General features: G+C 38.5%; 2 protein-coding genes across 2 annotated transcripts; both read left to right on the top strand.

Moving 5' to 3' along the window:
* The first annotated feature begins 1,298 nt into the window (after positions 1 to 1,298).
* LOC117985259 (luciferin 4-monooxygenase-like) lies at positions 1,299 to 11,590 on the top strand. Its single transcript, XM_034971948.2, has 11 exons — positions 1,299 to 1,426; positions 4,085 to 4,292; positions 4,946 to 5,141; positions 5,794 to 5,943; positions 6,082 to 6,238; positions 6,695 to 6,829; positions 7,845 to 7,976; positions 8,852 to 8,932; positions 10,001 to 10,147; positions 10,691 to 10,856; positions 11,334 to 11,590. The coding sequence occupies exons 1-11, from the start codon at positions 1,337 to 1,339 to the stop codon at positions 11,465 to 11,467; spliced, it is 1,596 nt and encodes a 531-aa protein (XP_034827839.2). The 5' UTR covers positions 1,299 to 1,336; the 3' UTR covers positions 11,468 to 11,590.
* Positions 11,591 to 11,734: 144 nt separating this feature from the next.
* Positions 11,735 to 20,203, top strand: LOC138402817 (luciferin 4-monooxygenase-like). Its single transcript, XM_069501093.1, has 11 exons — positions 11,735 to 12,106; positions 13,127 to 13,334; positions 14,017 to 14,209; positions 14,341 to 14,484; positions 14,904 to 15,054; positions 16,178 to 16,312; positions 17,364 to 17,495; positions 17,679 to 17,759; positions 18,383 to 18,529; positions 19,095 to 19,260; positions 19,949 to 20,203. The coding sequence occupies exons 1-11, from the start codon at positions 12,020 to 12,022 to the stop codon at positions 20,074 to 20,076; spliced, it is 1,572 nt and encodes a 523-aa protein (XP_069357194.1). The 5' UTR covers positions 11,735 to 12,019; the 3' UTR covers positions 20,077 to 20,203.
* The last annotated feature ends 124 nt before the right edge of the window (positions 20,204 to 20,327 follow it).

The following is a 20,327-nucleotide window of genomic DNA, read 5'->3' as shown; positions in this document are numbered from 1 at the left end:
TTGCAGTATACTAGGCTACAATAGCCAAAGCGAACGTAAAATAGACGAAATAACATTTAACAAGTAGTACCTCTGCTTGAGCGAGAGGGACTGAGGGGGCCAATCTAGTTGCATATCTGGACATATCTGTGGTATCCGTAATCATAAAAAAGTAGGTATGTTTGTAAAATATCTTGTTAAAAACATCATTATTATCCAACGGTATAATAATGTTTAACTAGATGCGCCGCTTTATAGTAACAACATGTTCCAACGAACATTGGTGTCCGCACTCCTGTCAATTCCTGTCTTTAGACGCAGTCCGTTTCTATTTTCTACGAACATAGACCATAAGTCAGAACATACTATAAGTAGGTACCTACTGAGAGTGGAGTGTAGTAAATAGTAGTAAGTAGGTAGGTAAATACCTATATCTACACAAATATGATAACGTAAATAATAATTTAACGCACAAGTTTTAATTTTTACTGCACCTAAAGCGGATTATGATGATTATATTATTAACAAAAAGTGCGGAGTGCGGACATCGATGTTCGTTGGAACATGTTCCACGAAGCATCGCATCTAGTGGAACATGTCATATCGTTGTCGTAATCTTTTTCTCTATATAAAAATGAATCGCAAAATGTGTTGATGCCCCTTTGGTTTTTACACGGCATCGTACCGGAACGTTAAATCGCTTGGCGGCACGGCTTTAGTATGGTAACTATCCACGGCCGAAGCCTCCTGCCAGACCAGACCAGAAATTTAGAAATTACACAAGTCCAAATCCTTGCCAGGAATCGAACCCGGTACCTCCCATTAATAAGATCAATTACCACTGCGTCAGGGAGGTCGTTAAACGGTGAAAAGCTAGCTGACAGACATTCGCTTTAAAATTTCTGATATTAGTATGGAGGAAGGATTGTGATAAGTACCGGCAACAATCAGGTAGGTATTTAGTAGTTAAGTAGTTATACCTATTATGTTAGAAGCTTTAGTGAGCTAATGAGATTAGTTGAGTGAGTTTTTTCTGCCACCGGCTCCCTATCTACTATTTTATATAAGGGATCTACTCATGTGATCAGGCCAACCGTCAAACTGGCATCTAGAAAAAAAAACCTAATTAACTAAAGACAAAAAATCTTTAAAATTAAAATAATAATCAAAGTGGTTATATTTTATTATAAAGTACCTACCAATAATGTAATACAAATACGGCGTCTCGTCTACAAGTAGGATGTTTTTCAAATACCTATGTATGTGGTATGGGCATTGAGAAGAGAACTCTTGTGTTTTTAACTCATTCGCAGACCGCAGCTCAACGCGAGTGGCAATTTTTTTATACTTATTTGAAATGGATCTCAATGTAGATATTTGTTCTAATTATCACCTCGGTCACTTAGTTTTTAAGCATTTAGGTCGCCATGCAGATCAGATTTCTCAGGTTAGTTTTATTTTTATGTTAAGTAATAATAGATTTATTTATACTTACACAGATAGATAGAGGTACACCTACCTAATATTTTTAGCACGGGGGATCTGTCGCGGTCATTTCTTGTTCGAATATGATTTTGTTCCGTATTTCAATAGAATAGAATACATATTGGTGTAAATAGAAGTTTACGGATAGCAGACGACTATGACCTAGTCCGTGATTTCGTGAGCGTATAATTTAACTGAGTTGTCTTTAACGCAACATATTATCTACTTAATCATATTTATTATGTAACCCAATCACTGATCTTTGTCGTGTAATTAACGGTATCCAATTAATACATGATCTATATTTTTGGCAAGTTTAAATCAAAATCAGTTTAGTCCTTTTATTGTAAAATGTGGGATTTAATTGAAAAAATAATATTGGTTACGTGTACGGTGTATCCGTTTGGTATATGCGCAAGAAGTGAAACTTTTTTATTTATTTTTATTTATTTATACTTTATTGCACACAACACAAGTAAACATAATACAAACATACAAGGATCTTAATCTAATAGCTGTAGCATGCAAAGGCGGCAAAACTTCTTGGGTTTGTCTTCGTAAACATAGGTTAATTATATAATTCATCCAAACATTATGTTGTCCATGATAATTATGTATGGAACCCTAAAAGAGCGAGACCCGACTAGCAATTAAAATCAAAAGAAACCTCCTATACCTATCTATACTAATATTAGATATACTTACTGTAGATTTTGATTGAATTCGGGCCAATAGCAAATAATTCAAAAATTGTGTAAGTACTGTTTTCAAAATCGATTAAATCTAATAGGTACCTACCTATAGTACGCGACAGGTCGAGTTGGCTATCGTGGACGGAACGCCCCGCACACCCGCCTCATACCCCGATTGCCACCTCAACATGTCGCGGACTATACTTACCTTTTGTAATAATTGTATCCTTATATGGCTTTACCCTTGATTATCCGTCATATCCGTCATATCCGTCATCATTACTTTTATAAAGGTCACCTCCATGCGGTATAGAGTATAGACCTTTCCTACGCGAATAATTTCACTTCAAAAACGTACGGGTTCCGTAGTACCTACCTACTGTCGTATTTTTTCGCCATTTTGCACGATAAATCAAAAACTATGATTTATAAAATTAAATAAAAATCTGTTTTAGAATCTACAGGTGAAGCCCTTTCATACGATACCCCACTTGATATAGTTTTCTTACTTTGATAATTGAAAATACTAATTACTAATTTATTAGTTAATGACCACAATTTAATTTTTTTGTGTGATGTTACCACAAATTCACGGTTTTCAGATTTTTTCCCCTAATGTCTGCTATAAGACCTACCTACCTGCCAAATTTCATGATTCTAGGTCAACGAGAAGTACCCTGTAGGTTTCTTGACAGACAGACAGACGGACAGACAGACAGACAACAAAGTAATCCTATAAGGGTTCCGTTTTTGCTTTTGAGGTACGGAACCCTAAAAAAGTCCTTGATTACAATGAGTAGGACTCCAGTAGAGTTATCCAATGTTTACTTTGATAACGTAGGCCTTTTATCTAGATAGCTAGCCTTACTAAACGCTTTGTTTATTTTGATCTATAGTACCTACGTATATTCTTATAATTATTATTACGAAATCCTTTCGTCATAGTAGTACTATAATCAACCGCTATTTATCTTCGGTATTATTTTATTCAGTATCAGATACTGATACTTTACGACTGCCTACTCCATTGTCCACTGAGTGCCTCTGAGCTATAATATTACCTATATTACTACATAGTCCGTGTGGATATTATTACCCATCTTTAAGTTGCCGCTTACTCAGTGTAAAAAGAAAGTTATATCCTTTTTGTTGAATAAATCTTATGACGAAACAGAAGATTTCTTACAATCTATCAGTACATCTACTATATTCTCAATAAATAATAATAACTAAAGTGAATAGAAATAAATATAATTTATTTATTTTTTATTTATTTATTATTTTAATTTACTTACACAACATTACTTAATATACACATAACCACCCCTACACATTTACACTTACTCACACACACACACACACACACACACACACACACACACACACACACACACACAAACACACACACACACACCCATAGATTTCCTTTGCAACAATCTAGGTTCATACGTTTATTTAAATGTAAAACGTTATAGATTAACAACTTTCTACAAAAAATTTATTTATTTATTACTTTTTAGATAACCGAGGGAGAGGGCTGGCTATCCTTAACACAGATCTAAAAATCTAGCTAGGATAGCCAGTTCTTGATCTTGTAACATTCATAATATTAAGCACTAATTGTTCAAGATCAAACCCATGTATGTGTGTAACTATATGATTGAAAAATAAACGTTTTATTTATTTATTTATTTATTTATTATAGATTTTTAAAAATCCCGTTGGATTTTTTTGGATTTCCGGAGTAATATGTTGCTTATGTGTTATAAGTATAATAGGGCATTCAAAATTGCCAAGCGTGAAGGAGTAACAAATATCCAAACTTTCACATTTATAAATTTTGTCTAAGTATTCTGGTATGAGAGCCACTCAGCGGGTGATAGAGATGCTAAGATAAAGTCTAAGTTGGTCTAAACAAATAAATCCAGATAGATGCAGCAACAGGTGAAGAGGAGATTTACGCATCAGTATTAAAGCGATCCATCAGATTAGCGAAAGCATTGAGAGCTTATGGTGTAAAGCCGGGCGATGTGGTGGCCATCGGTGGACCCAACCATTTGGACCTTTGCATACCATTCTACGCAGCTCTTTTCAACGGTTTGCCGATAGTAGGTGTAGATCCGTATTTTAAATATGGTGAGTATAAGTACCTATTACCTATCTATATTATGATGTGTGGGTCTTCTCCGTTTGGTCATACGGCCAAACGGTGGTACAGGCTTCGAGGCTTGGCCTCCTTATCCGGGTGTACCGTGTAGCGCAGGGCAACTTTGTGCTCAGGTTGTTCTTTAAGCACGGATTTCACCGGCTAGGGCCCGCCATCTTAGCTTATAGTTATGGCCCTAGTTATTAGTTACTTTTAGTTCATTGTACTTACGTAAAGAACACTGCAAGTACACGGTCTTGTACAAAACTTTGACAGTATCGGTGGTTTTTCAAAGGTAAGGAACAGTAGGATTTCTCTGAACCAAAACACGAAGTCATAAGTAGATACGGTACACCAGTAATGTTCTATGGTCGAATTTACTTTATGTTGATTGGGAAGAGGGAAAGCTATATTTGACATGCCTTTATTATGTTTAGGGTAGCGAACAGTTATAAGATCACCGGTTTTTTAACATTGCATCTTTCTCGATGCCAATTCTACTCCTTTTCTTTATATTATAGTACATAGTATTTTAGTGTAGTAATTTATAGTAGGTAAAGTAATTTGTAGTTATATAGAGAGGCATATTCGCCAAGCGTATAATCTCTTTAAATAAAGATTATAAAAAAAAACTTGTTTTTAGATGAAGTGCGAAAACTGCTGAAGCTAACAAGTCCAAGGATAGCATTTTGCCAAAACGAATCGTACGACACATACGCTAAGGCTGCAGAGGATCTGAGGCTGGACGTTAAACTGGTGACTTTTGAGGAAGGACAATGTACGATGAAAAAGTTTATTGAGACATATTGTAAACCAGGTGCCGACGATGAGCAGTTTAAGTAAGTCTAGTGGTTAGGACGTCCGTCTTATAATCGGAGGTCGGGGGTTTGATCCCGGGCACGCACCTCTAGCTTTGCAGAGTTATGTGCGTTTTAAGTAAGTAATTAAACATCACTTGATTTAACGGCGAAGGAAAACATCGTGAGGAAACCTGCATGCTTGAGAGTTCTCCATAATGCTCTCAAAAGTGTGTGAAGTCTACCAATCCGCACATGGCCAGCGTTGTAGACTATGGCCAAAACCCTTCTCACTCTGAGAGGAGACCCGTGCTCTGTAGTGAGCCGACGATGGGTTGATCATGATGATGATGATGATGATTTATCACAGTGGTCTTTTTAGTGGCATTTTTTATATAGACTAGCGCTTGGCTCCAATCAGACTATTGCTAGCAAGTGGTGCATAGATGGAGAGCGCTTGCCTAGAAGGTGCATATTCACTCTTGACTTGAAGGTACCCATATTGAAATTGGAGAGGAAAATCTGATGCCAGAAGAGCTTTTCATATTTTAGCGGTTTAAAATAGGAACAAGGAGGCAAATCTCTTCGTCCGTGTCTGTGGAATTTGGACTACGTATACTGGTGCAGACATGGGCGATGCTTTGCGGACTTGAGAGTCGTCATCTGTTTTGACGTTCATCTTGTTTTATTACAGGATAGCAGAGTTTGATCTAGACAAAATATATGCCTTTCTCGTCAGCACCAGTGGCACCTCGGGCAAAGTGAAAGTGGCTGCCTTCAAACACAAACAGCTTCTGATCAAACTGATGTGGCTGGGCCGTCTGCAGTCACATATTAAAGAACCGTAAGTTGCAAAGAATTTACAGGGAAACGTTAGACCAGCAGCCCACGGCACGGCATACACACACACAAACACTCACACACACATACACACACGCAGATCCAAACTTTCGCCTTTATAATATTATAGTGTGATTTGAAGGGAACGAAGCAAGAAGAAGTCATTGGTCCTGTCACCAGTTAATTGGATATCGAAATACTTCACGTTGTTAACAGCGCCAGCTGTGGGGGAGACCACGTTGCAGACGTCCATCCCGGACAACTTAGATCACATTATAGATATCATAAACAAATACAGAGTAAGTATTAAAATTCTCTGTGCTTCAACCAAATATCACGTTTTTTTTCTAAAAATTTTTATGAAATGAGCATATTCCATATCCTGTAGATTGGTTCGAAAGCATCCTGGACAGAATTACAACTGTCCAGAAAAGTAAGAAAGTATACATTTCATACTTATTTCATATCATAAGTTTGAATTTGGAATAATTTTTCTGTGTTCTTCCTGAATATTATCTTCCATTTTAATATTGTTTTTTTAATCTTAAATAGTTTGAATTCGGAACTCTACCAAATAGCGCCGTTATAGTGGTTACATACTCTTTGAATAGCGCTTTAAGCACACAGCGTGGTCATCCGATTGCCATCTCGACCTGTCGCGTACTATCCTACTAGATAAAATGAGTTCAAGTCTCGTTAAACCTTTTAATGAAACGTTAATATTTTTATAGTAAGCATATTTTTTATTCTTGCAGCCCGAAACAACTTTTTTCAGCCCCTCAATGATAGCATGTTTGCTAGCTCGCAAGGATGAAGTCGATCTAACTTGTCTTGAATGCCTTGCGATTGCAGGATCAAAAGTTTATCAAGACGTACTTTCAGAATTCAAGGTACCTATTCAGATATACCTACTTCATCATCATCATGATCAACCCATCACCGGCTCACTACAGAGCACAGGTCTCCTCTCAGAGTGAGAAGGGTTTTGGCCATAGTCTACCACGCTGGCCAAGTTGTTAAAGCAAGTGATATTTTAATTACTTAAAAACGCACATAACTCCGAAAAGTTAGAGGTGCGTGCCCGGGATCGAACCCCCGACCTCCGATTGGAAGGCGGACGTCCTAACCACTAGGCTACCACATACTTACTTATACCTCTATATTTTCAAAGTATTTTGTAACAAGAAAATAGCTAAGAAAATAGCCGGATTAGGTATAATAAGCCTAGAGCTACTCTAGTAGCTATCTGACGAGAAAGACCACGGGTTTGACCAGCAGCTCGCTCCAGCAATGGCTGGGACTTCAATTACTTTAATACATGGCATAATATTGTATATCAAAGCTTTGAAAAGAGCAACCGCCGAGATTCTTGCTGGTTCTTCTCGGTAGGAAAGGCATTCCGAACAAGTGGTAGATGTATTTGACGATTCAAAAGTAAAACTTTATTTGAATCCATACTAATATTATAAATGCGAAAGTGTGTCTGTCTGCTAGCTTTTCACGGCTCAACCGTTCAATCGATTTTGACGAAATTTGGTACAGAGGTAGCTTGCAACCTTCCCACAGGATTTTTAAAAAACTAAATCCACGCGTACGAAGTCGCGGGCATCAGCTAGTAAAAAATATTTTGATTTTGATTTTTGACACTTTTCCTAAGGATTGAAGTAGCTGCGCAGTGCGGTTGACGTAGTAGGAAAGTTATGCAACCCAGTGTAGATACATGGCTCCATGACTGACTGACTGTCATAGCAACGTGGGTCTAGAAACTTAAGATTTTGTATGTAAGCTTAACCCTAGTAGTTCGGTTAGACCCAAGGTAATAGTCCTACTAATAATCAAAATTCACCCGAGCGAAGCGAATTGGTATAGTTTCAGTAATAATTTTATTGAATTTTTATCTTTTAGAAACTCCTTGCCAAAAATTGTATAGTAATGGAAGCTTATGGACAAACCGAAATGATTGGACCCATCCTAGCTCCGAACCCGTTTGGACCTGCTGGCAGTTGCGGAGTACCCACAGATGGGTACATTATTAAGGTAATTACGTCCATTTTCCTCTAATTTGCTTAAACGATGAACAAATATTAGAAACCTTCTTGGAGAAACGCGTAAGCGTAGCGGTTTGCTCGGTGCTTTATAGCGATAACAAGATCTATACCAAAGATAATATTAATATATTATCTTTGTCTATACTCAAGCATTTCATGCGAGAACAGAGAAGCTGCCCAGGCTCTTGTTTATTAGAGTTACGTAGTATAAACAAGGAACCCTAAGACCGGGTACAGACTGCAGCTGTAACGTAACATGCAATGTAACATGAAAAGATGTCCGTCCATCTGTCCGTCCGTCCGTCCGTCCTCGGTTAATCTCAGAAACTATTAGTGCTAGAAATCTAAAATTTGGCATGGGTATAATTAATATTAATCACGCCAGTGGTGAAACAAAATGTTGATAAATAAATGTAAAGTGGGGATGAATTTTTTTTTCTCGTCTACCCCACAGTGTGGGGTATCGTTGAATAGGTCTTTTAAAAATAATGTGGGTATGGGAACATCATTTTTCGATTTATAGATCCGTTTGTAAAATATGATGTTTTAAAGTGCTCATTTTTATTAGAGTCGTGTCCCCCCTCCCTCTATCAGCCAAATGGTAGTTATATACGAACGTGAAAAAATTCACAGCAGTAGTATAATATAATCAATTTTAAAGGAAAACTATCATGGCTAAGTAGGGTTCACAGGTTAAGGCGTTATATCTGTTTTTCGAGGATTGTGACTACGCAACCCTACACTGCGCGTGGCCCGCCAGCACTTGGCCGGTTTTTATTTTTTAATCGATCTAGGGAAAACTGAAGTAAATCTGAAGTTTCTTTTAACAAAGAATCAAATTTTTATATGACTAATCTTTTTTAGCTGGTGGATCCAAACACAGGAGTAGAAATAAAAGATGCGAACGTGAACGGTGAAATTTGGGTGAAAGGGAGCAGTTTTTCGGTTAGTAGCAAACTTTGGCTTTGGTCAAACTAAGGTGAATTCCGCGTGAAATCCGGAAAGTGATCGTTCGCGTTGGTTGTCGGTGTGTTGTAGGTACCTACTGTTGGTGTCCGGGTAAAATAGCTCTGTAGGGCGATTGTCTAAAACCTGCATCAATCATTATTACAATCTCAATTGTTCTGATTGGCTGAATTTGTGCAATTCTTGTAGCCAATAGTGAGTGAGCGTTAACCAATCAGAGATGATTGCGACCGTGACATTGTAGCTGTCATTCTCCCGCAATCGGCGGGCTGGACGACATCGGATCTGTGCATGACTAGGTACCTACTGTTCACAGAGTACATTGGTACTGTTTTTTTATACCAAACAGAAAACGAAACTGTGACTGACGAACCAATAATGGGAGTTGGGACAGCATATACCCCATCGTCGCGTCTCATATTATGGGTATACCAAATGGTAGAGCGATGAATCATCTAGGTACTGCATACAAGTTTAAGTTTAGAACTGTTTTTTGTGACTTCTTGCCAGCTAGGACGTGTTCAAACTTCGATTTGGCTCGTGTAGTCACCGTATAGTACGTGACAGGTCGATATGGCAATCGAGGAGGGAACGCCCCGCACACTCGCTCAGCCCGCGCTAAACCGGTGCGGGATAGCGCGGGTGATGTGCGGGGTGCGGGCGTCCCGCCGCCTCATACAATCATCATTTGTGCAAAATCGCCCGCACTATGTCCCGCACTATAAACGTGTAAGCACTGCAAGACAATGCACTGCATTTTAAGTTTCCTTTAAATAAATAGTTGGCCCAAATAAATCAACACTCTCTCTCCCTTTTACATGATGGCATAACTGATATTTTTTATTCCTTTAAATCTCTGAAATAGGTAGGTATTAGAAGTTTATAAAAAATCTTTCCGCGCTAAGTATTTCTCAAAATCAATTTTCAGGTTGTGGCTATCTACCTTTACACGTTAGCGCACCCCGCGCTGATTTCACCTCAGTTTGAATCGAGCTTTATATTTTTTACTAGTTACCAAGGTTTGACGTATGTTTCTTGTAAATATAGGAATATTACAATGACCCGGAAGAAACTGCCCAGGCGTTCACAGAGGACGGTTTTTTCAAAACGGGGGATATATTATACCGTGATGACGACAATAATTACTACTTTGTGGATCGAATTAAAGCTTTGATTAAGTACAGGAATTCACACGTGAGTCCAATCTTTCATTGACTTTTTTCGACATTTTACTTCTACTATACGCGTAATTTAAGATTTGGCGCGCCATGCACGTGCCACACTCACGCAACACACGCGCCACACACCCGCAACACACGCACCACACACGCACTACAAACTCGCGTAATACACGCACCAAACGCGCAACACGCGAAACACACGTTCCAAACGTGCCACACAATCTCCATGCACGCGCCACAAACGTGCCACACATACGGCACAAACGCGCCACCAACACGGCACAACGCTCCACACACGCGCTACACACGGGCCACACACGTTCCACCCGTGCCACACAATCTACATGCACGCACCCCAAACGTGCCACACACGCGCAAAATAAGCGCAACACACACACACGAAATCAGATTTTTTTTCTAGTTCCTGGTGCACACGTACCTATAGTCTGAGATGGCAATCGGTGTGCGGTGCGTCCTCCCCGCCTCATACCCCCATCTAAACGTGTCGCGTACTATAGCTTCATGTTTAACTAAGTATGATAAACTTACGTTACAGATTATACCATCGGAATTAGAAGAGGTAATAATCCGACATCCAGGAGTGAAGGAGGTTTCTGTAGTTGGCATCGATGACCCCGTCGACGGTCAGAGACCGTTAGCCTGTGTGGTGAGAGAAAAAGGTTCTGACGTCACTGCACAGGAAATACAGGAATTAATAGCAAGTGAGATATTTTAACCGACTTCCAAAAAGGAGATTTTTTTTTCTTTTTTATGTATGTATGTACACCAATTTTTTTGAGGTTTCTGGACCGAATTGCATTTTTTTAAATCAACAGTAGAAGTTTCCGTGGATTAAGGATTAAGAAATTGGATCCAGAACTTTTCATGGGACCATAAAAGTTCTGGATCCAATTTCTTAATCCTGATGCCGTAGGATTACTGCCCACTTAAGTTACCAAGATTCAGGAAGTGTTCATAGTGAATTAATAATGCAGGTACCTACCAAGCAAAGACTTCATGCTTGGACTTCAAGTCCCAACTCCTCAACCCTGATGATGCAGGGTACAGCACTCCTCAAGTCACTGACTGTCTAGCTGATCTATCAACGCACAGCTCAACCTGCTGGACAAATAGGGCTGAAATTTGACATGCAGATAGCTATTATAAATCTTTCTTTGAGCATTCTTTATTCTTTTCAGGCAATCTATCGATAAAAAAAGAGCTGCGTGGAGGTGTTGTATTCTTAGATAGTCTACCCTACACATCTACAGGAAAACTTTGTAGAAGTAAAATCAAAGAGCTCGCTGTAAACATCATAAAGGCAAATAAATAAATATGTATAATTCAGTGTTGGTAGAAAATACCGTACCTACCTACTACTTAGTGATTAAAATACCTGCTTAATAATTATAAACTTATATTTTTGTTTAACAAGTTAATTATTATAAAAACAAGTTGCAAAGGGTTTTTTATTTCTCACTAAGTAGAAACTTACCTATATAGTGGTAGATATACACCTACGTGGAATTAGTTTTTAAAAAATCTCCGTGAGAATTCTTTGATTTTTTTGGCATGAATAGTAGATTATTAACCAAGGGGATAAAGCAGTGTCTTCTGTCGCGGGTCTTTATGTAAAAAGTACTCTGTGGTCGCGGGTGACGCGGTAGTACGGAACCCTCATTGCGCGAGACTGACTCGCACTTGGCCGGTTTTTTCCGCTCATAGTAACTATTATTTACTGATTAATTAATAAATTTATCTGTTAAGTGTTTTTGGAGCGATGTATCAGCCTACCGCCATAGATAAGATGTGTCAGTGTACGTTCATTGTGAATTCGAGAAACAAGTGAAAGTCCTAAGCAATCTTCAATTTGCAACACTTTACAATGAGTTTGAAAGAGTACCCACCTAACTACCATTTCGGACATTTAGCTTTCGAGCGTTTGAGTCTCTATCCAGATCGTGTTTGTCAGGTTTGTTTTATTTTACTAGTAGTTAGTAGGTAAGTAAGTAGGTATACCTACTTTTAGAAAAAGACGATTTGGGCAGTGTTACAATTAATGTTTTATTGATTAAAACTTAATAAACTAATTACTTATAACGTTTTTAGGGTTCCGTAGTAAACAAGGAACCCTTATAGTTTCGCCATGTCCGTCCATCTGTCCGTCTGCGTGTGTTCGTGAGCGATCGGACACTGCAGCGGTGTCCGCCGCTCAGCGAGGCTGAGGCCGCCAGCGCGCGGCGAGAAAGCAATGATATCTATTCCGTAGTCAGGTCACGTGGTATAGGTGCGATGCATCGCGTTCCTTCCGCGCGTGCGAACATAGAGGTACTTGAACGGTGAACGTGGTCGTTAAGGTTCTCCATGCGCAGGTCCCTGGAGATGACCGCGTTCCGTACGAAGCGTGGAGTTCTGGCAATTGTGCGGAACCTAGCGCTCCGCACAATCGACTACTGCACTCGCAGTGACTTGCGGGCCGTTTCACATAACGCAAACTATGCTGGAGCCGCGTATGCGAGTCGCGTGCGGACGTAGGTACGTCTTAGAGACGCACAACCTCGTAACCCACGGAGATGCAGTTGGGACGCCAGCACAGGGCGTAAAAGAGCCCGTTCGGCGCGGCATCCTTTCTAACAACTCAATTCTTAATAGAATTTAGTCGTAGTTGAACTACTGGAAAAAGTCTCACTACTTAGTTCAATGGTTGACCTAATAAGTTGAACTAGTCGAGACGCGCGATATTTTTTAAAGATCAATCACTTTTACAACATTTTTCATTTTATCATAACATAAGCCTGTATACAATTATAATTATTAAATATTATAATTACAATTATAATTATATTTACCACTAGCTGTTGCCCGCGACTTCGTATGCGTGAAAGTAACGTTATGACACCTAGTAGGTAATTAGTAAGCTTAGATCAGTTTAGGTTCCTTATCATAAGTAGGCCATACCTACCTATCGTTGTCACTGTTTTTCTGAATCCAGATAGATGCTGCAACTGGTGCAGAAGAGAGTTATGAATCAGTATTAAAGCGATCCGTCAGTTTAGCGAAAGCACTTAGAGCAATTGGATTAACTCCGGGAGATGTGGTGGCTATAGGTGGTCCTAACCATTTGGATATTTGCATACCATATTTTGCAGCACTTTTTAATGGTTTGCCGATTGTTGGCGTCGATCCCTACTATAAATATGGTAAGCCTACACAAACAAACAAATAAATTTGTCCTCTTCGTAGATTATTAGTAGCTATAGATTACTATATATATTTTGACGACCTCCCTGGCGCAGTCGTGAGCGCTGTGGTCTTATTAGTGGGAGGTCCCGGGTTCGATTCCTGGCAGGGGTTTGGAATTTTATAATTTCTAAATTTCTGGTCTGGTCTGGTGGGAGGCTTCGGCCGTGGCTAGTTACCACCCTACCGGCAAAGCCGTGCCGCCAAGCGGTTTAGCGTTCCGGTACGATGCCGTGTAGAAACCAAAGGGGTACGGGTTTAATAAAAACTGCCATATCCCTTCCAGGTTAGCCCGCTATCATCTTAGACTGCATCATCACTTACCATCAGGTGAGATTGCAGTCAAGGGCTAACTTGTATCTGAATAAAAAAAAATAAAAAAATATTCATAGATACTACCATCCATGTTATAATATGTAAATGTAAAAGTGTGTCTGTCTGTCGGCTAACTTTTCACGGCGGGGCCTATCCGTTTAATCGACTTTGACTAAGCTGTCTACTTTTGTTCCGGAAAAGCAATTAATTCCCTTGGGATTTTAAAACTTTAATCCACGCGGACGAAATTGCGGGCATTCTCTATGTAGTATATTAATTCGGTCCCTTCTGGGTCCCTTCATCAAATTCTTGTTCTTTTGATTTTAGACGAACTGCGAACACTTTTGGAGATAACGAGACCAAAGATAGTGTTTTGCCAAAACAAATCGTACGACACATACACAAGGGCTGCAGCGGATCTGAAACTGGACGTTAAGTTGGTGACTTTCGATGAAGGAGAATGTACCATGAAGAAGTTTATAGAGATGTACGAGGAACCGGAACATGTAGATAATTTTGAGTAAGTTATTTTAAAATTAGTTGCGGCCGAAAAACAAACGAAACATACACTCAATTAACTGCAATCAATTTTAAAGATTATCCACCTGCCTTACTTTATTTAGATTACTTTCTTTTAATTACACTTTACAGGGTTGCAGAGTATAACATAGATAAAATATGTCCCTTTCTTGTATGCACAAGTGGTACTACGGGAACTGTGAAAGTTGCGGCATTTAAAAATAAATCGTTGCTAGCAAAAGGCGACTGTTATCCGAAGTCCCAAAACCAAGACCCGTAAGATTCTTTGATTACTCTTTTTTATACCTTTATGTATTAGCCTAGTGCCTAGCTAGTGCTAAAGTTCGGTCTACCTTGGGTCGGGGTTTTGATTTCTGGCACGCACCTCTAACTTTTCGGAGTTACGTGCTTTTCAAGAAATTAAATATTATCATCGTGAGGAAACCTGCAAGGAACAAACCTGAAGTCTGCCAATCCGCTCATGACCAGCGTGGTGGACTATCGTCTAAGCCCTTCTCACTCTGAGAGGAGATCCATGCTCAGTAGTGGGCCAGGGATGGTTTGATGATGATAGTATCTTTATGTAGGTAGGTATATAAATTAGACATCTTGGACGTCAGTTAACTAAAAAAAGAGTTGCGGCATTAGATATTATAATATTTTGATTGTGTCTGTGAATAATTCTTCGATTTCAGAAGCATCAAGACCACGTTGCTCGTGTCTCCAGTGAATTGGATGTCATTCTATTTTGCGCTAATAACTGTGGCTGCTTCTGGAGGTATAAGGTTACAAACTTCCAATCTGGATAACTATGACCACATTAAAGACATGATCAATAAATATAGAGTAAGTTAACCTAGTTAACTTTTATTTAATCATTGATCAGTCAATAATTGACTAATAATTTTAAGAGGACACTGAAATAATTATTATTTCAGTGTCCTCTTTTTTCTTTTTTCCTATGAATACCTAGTGAGTAGGCATGGTAAATAGTCTGTGTCTCAAGTTTGCAAAAAGAGTCTCCTTTACTCTCCCACATAACTTACCTGCGGGCAATCATGCTCGCTCTTATAGACAGCACCTTCCAATCCCTATCGGTGTTTTCATCATCCTTGAGGGGGTCACCATGTACCCCAAGTATTTAAATTGGTGTACTTACCTATCTCTTTTCGGTTACACCACTCAGTTCCACTATTGATACAGTTTCCAGTTATATTCCCCTACCACCAAAGACCTTGAAGACACTCTTATTGAAGTTATATGCTAGCCCGTGTGAGCTAGTATGCTCTACCATTTAACCACAAGTTTTTGTAAGCCACTTATTGATACACTCAACAACATCAGGCCATCTGCATAATTAACACAGATGCCATCGATGAAACACCGCAGATGCATGCTGATAACTGCACAAATAAGATAATTAATTACACAGAGATTGAAGAGGGTGGGTGAGCACAACCCTCCTTGCCTGCAACCACAATCTAAGCCGTAAGGTTGTGACATCTACCCATCTTACGTTATTATTGACCATACTGTGAATATTGAGATATTCTGTGGGTAAGTTATTCTTGTCTAACTTATTCTACAGATCATCATAGTAAACCAGGTCAAAAGCCTCAGAAAGATCAAGGAAGTAAGCGTACGCGAGGGTGGCTTTGCGATCAATATTATATTCGATAGCATTCTTGAAGCTCAAGATAACAATTTGACAAAAACATAAAATAAAAACACAATAAAGAGTCCACGTTAAAACCCAAATGATTGATTATCATGCAGTTGCAAATAATGCTCAGTCAAGTTGCAGTTTTAGTTAAGCTACCAAATATCTTCGTAATGATTGTCGCCAAATCTGTAATTCTATATCTCCCATTGCATTTTTAACTAAAGAATAAAGGAACTAACTAGATATTTACAAGATCTTCACCTCAAAGACTTCTTGGTAAGTAACAGTCTGATATTGTTTTTACAGCCTGAAATAGCTCTATTTAGCCCCGCAGTTGCAGCGTGTCTGTTACCTCTACGTGAAGACGTCGATCTAACTTGCTTCAAACGCATCATTGTTACAGGAGCTAAATTTTATCAAGATATACAAGCAGAATTTAAAGTAAGTATTTCATTTATTTCTTTTATTCATGTAACAATAACTTAAAACTGGAATATATACAATGAAAAGACGTAAAGATAATAAGAAATACTGTTGTTCGAATGACATTGGATAATGGTAAGAGTGGGTGGCGCGGCAACTAGAGAACTGCAACTGGCAGATCACACACTTGACTGTTTTTTCATGTTCAACCCATTACCGGCCCACTACTGAGCCGGGTCTCCACTCAGAGTGAGAAGAGTTTAGGGCATAGTCTGCTATGCTGGCCCAATGCGGATTGGCTGACTTCACCTTTGAGAACATGGAACACTCTCAGACATGCAAGTTTCCTCACGATGTTTTTCTATACCGTTAAAGCAAGTGATATTTTTAATCGTTTTAAAAACGCACTGTATAGCTCCGAAAAGTTAGTGGTGCGTGCCGGGGATCGAACCCCGACCTTCCGAAAAGAAGGCGGACGTCTTAACCACTACGCTATCAATGCTTACTGTTTTTTATTTAATAAGTACTAGCTGCCCTGGCGAACTTCGTTCCGCGTGACAGTCGATTCAATTTTTTTTAATTTTTCTCTCCTTAAGAACCATCCTCATACTTCAAGGAATATTATGAAAAAAGAATTAGCGAAATCGGTTCAGCTGTTCTCGAGATTTGCGATGACCAACACATTTAGTGATTCATTTTTATATTATAACTAGCTTATGCCCGCGACTTCGTCCGCGTGGACTACATAAATTTTAAACCCCTATTTTACACCCTTAGGGGTTGAATTTTGAAAAATTCTTTCTTAGCGGACGCCTACGTTATAACAACTATCTGCATGCCAAATTTCAGCGTGATCCGTCCAGTATTTTGAGCTGTGAGTTGATAGATCAGTCAGTCAGTCAGTCAGTCAGTCAGTCAGTCAGTCAGTCGGTCAGTCAGTCACCTTTTCCTTTTATATATATAGATAATTATAATTATTTTTATAATTATATAATTGACTGTTTTTTTTTAACACGAGTTATGTACTAGTAAGTACCTATATAAATTGAAAGTAATTGTATTTTTCTAGAAACTTCTTGCCAGTAATTGCATTCTTATGGAAGGTTATGGCCAAACTGAAACGATTGGGCCGGTTCTAGCTTCGAAAATGTTCGGACCTCCCGGCTCTTGTGGGATACCTAGAGATCTCTACAATATTAAGGTACCTACTTACACTTTTTGCCACGTCTTGGCAATCTCAGTGTCGATATACTGCAATGTCCAAAATAGATGTTGGTGAAAACTGAAAACACAATTGCTTATTTTCAAGATTCTTGTTCTTTTCGATTTTTTAGAAGCCATTTTTGTAAACCATTTTTTTAAACTTTAATGTTTGGTCTTTTAGTTGGTCGATCCAGATACTGGTGTGGAAATAAAGGAACCCAATGTTACTGGTGAAATGTTGGTTATAGGACCCAGTTTTTCGGTCAGTAGGTAACACATTTTATAAGCTAGTATCGTAAAACATAATTATTATTATCGTATTAATTTAGTCTATACCTACTTATAATATAATAACTGTAACCGGACGATTTCTGAATATTGTATATTGAAAACTAAATCGGAGGAAGATTATAATCGCTATACCTACCTGGAGCTCAAAACAGTATTTTTAAAATTTTTGTCTATCTGTCTGCCTGCGTGTGTGCTTTACACTGAAACTACTGAACGGAATTAAACGCAATTTGGCGGTTTTTTAAAGTAGGCATCTATAGATAGGTAACGAATTAATAACAACTTATATATTATTATTTATTAAGTAAGTAATCAAACTAATTTTGTCATATTGCTTTATTTAATAAGAATTATTGCTTCCTACTTCCATGTGACTAGAGTACTCGGAACTCTAAGATAAGTTAAAAATCATTTGATTGGACATTTAAGTAGGTAGGTAAATATGTAGCATAACAGTTTAAGTATAATATTATGAGTGAACCGATACCGATAGATAGGGAAGATAATTCTATTACTTATATTATAATTTATAATTTCTATAATTATATTTCTTTCTTTCTTTCTAAGTAAGTATAACAAAAACTATAATTACAGGGTTATTACAACGTTCCGGAAGAAACAGCAAATTGGTTTACAGAAGATGGTTTCTACAAAACGGGGGATTTATTCTATCGCGATAAAGACAACAACTATTTCTTTGTTGACAGATGCAAATCTTTAATGAAGTACCGAAATTACCATGTGAGTAGAAACAATCAAAGAGTTCCAATAGGATTTAAAAATTAAAATCCTCACGTACGAAATTTAAAATAAACCGGCCAATTATTGCAAGTCCTTAGTTAAATTATAGTTATCTACGCCCATATCTTAAAATCCTGATTATGAAATCTAATTAATGTGCCGCTTATTGACATAGTTTATTCCATTGATCTATTCTCTATAGTCTAAGGTTTGTTCACGTACTTACGTGAATTTACTTGTCTGTGGCTATAGTCCATGACTCACTAACGAGGCACGCACATGCGTAGTGGATATTTAATTTTAATAATTTTTTGTTTGAAAATATTACAATAAAACTTAATGCTAGTCTTATCTAATTACTATAAATCATGCCCGCGTGGAATGGTGCCAAGAATACTGGCTGCATTTCCGCGTTGGACAGCCAGGCTGATCCGTTAATTACTATATCTTTGTTGATAATTTTTTTATTGTGGCGGACAATGTATACTCGGCAGATACTGGGCTCATTTTTTAATAACCTCTGTAGCGCGACCGATTCATAAACTACTCTTATCTGCGTTTACAGATATATCCAGCAGAATTAGAAGAAGTAATAAACAGACACCCTGGTGTGAAAGACGTGTCCGTGGTCGGCATCGAGGACCCTGTTGATGGCCAGAGACCAGTGGCTTGTGTGGTGAGACACGGAAACTCTGACGTCAGCGCACAAGAGATAAAGGACTTAATAACAAGTGAGATTTTTTTACACATTATATTATGTCATCAGTGCCGTCTTTTAGTTTGCACACCTTGCGCATTGAACATTATGTCATCCTCCGCACCATCTCGTCGTGAAACTAGAAAAGCGGAAGCGCAATACGAATCTACTAATAGTGAGGCATTCTTCATCTGGCCTCAGCTAAAGGCGCTTCTCAGTAGGCACAGTGTCGTGCCATAGCTTTTAGAAACGTTGTTGTTGTGGTTCCTGTTGGTTTTGGACTATGTTGAGTTCGAAGTAGCTAGGTTAGATGGTTGTTCCCGGCTATAGGGGGAGGTGGAGGCGAACTAGGTACGGTTAGTTAGCGTTGTCTATTCACACTGGAGAGGCTTGATTTATACCCTAGACGAGGGATGCAGTAATCATTGTCGAACGATGAGGGTAGTCAATGTTGTCTTGTAGTGCGAGAGTAGGTACTAGGTATCGTTAGTGCGCCCACGAAGTGAAGGCTCGGTTAATCCAATAGTTGAGAGGCACGAGAAGAAAAAGTTTAGGTACTTTTAGTTCATTTCATTCTTCAATCTAAATAATCACAATCATCCTGATGAAATGACCCCACATACATACCTTGTCAGCACAATAATCAGTCAGAAATCAAATCGACCTGAGGCGGTTGTGTATCCAAATTAACTACCAACGATTTATGCAAAATTACTTTTCAGGAAATCTATCGAAAAACAAGGAATTGCGAGGAGGTGTGCTATTTCTCGATAATCTACCCTATACATCCACAGGGAAAATTCACAGAAGCAAAGTTAAGGAGATTGCTATAAATGCTAAGAGAGAATAAATGTTGGTAGGTAGGGCTGTGCAGGTGTGTACTGTGTAGGGCGTCCCCACCCCGGTGCCATCTCGACCTGTCGCATAGTATACCTATTTATTCTCTCTTAGAATGCCAAAGTTATAATTGCATTGAAAGTTGTATCGTTTTACAATTATTATGTATTTGTAGAATCTTCCTATTGTTATAAATTAAAAATGTTTTATTATTTTGTCAGTGTTATTATTAATCACTTACCAAACTTATCACACACAGTTCCA

This window comes from Maniola hyperantus, chromosome 9, assembly GCF_902806685.2.
Source record: "Maniola hyperantus chromosome 9, iAphHyp1.2, whole genome shotgun sequence".
Classification (NCBI taxonomy): Eukaryota; Metazoa; Arthropoda; class Insecta; order Lepidoptera; family Nymphalidae; genus Maniola; species Maniola hyperantus.
The sequence above is the reverse complement of the archived record's forward strand: the minus strand, read 5'-3'. Positions and strand labels throughout refer to the sequence as shown.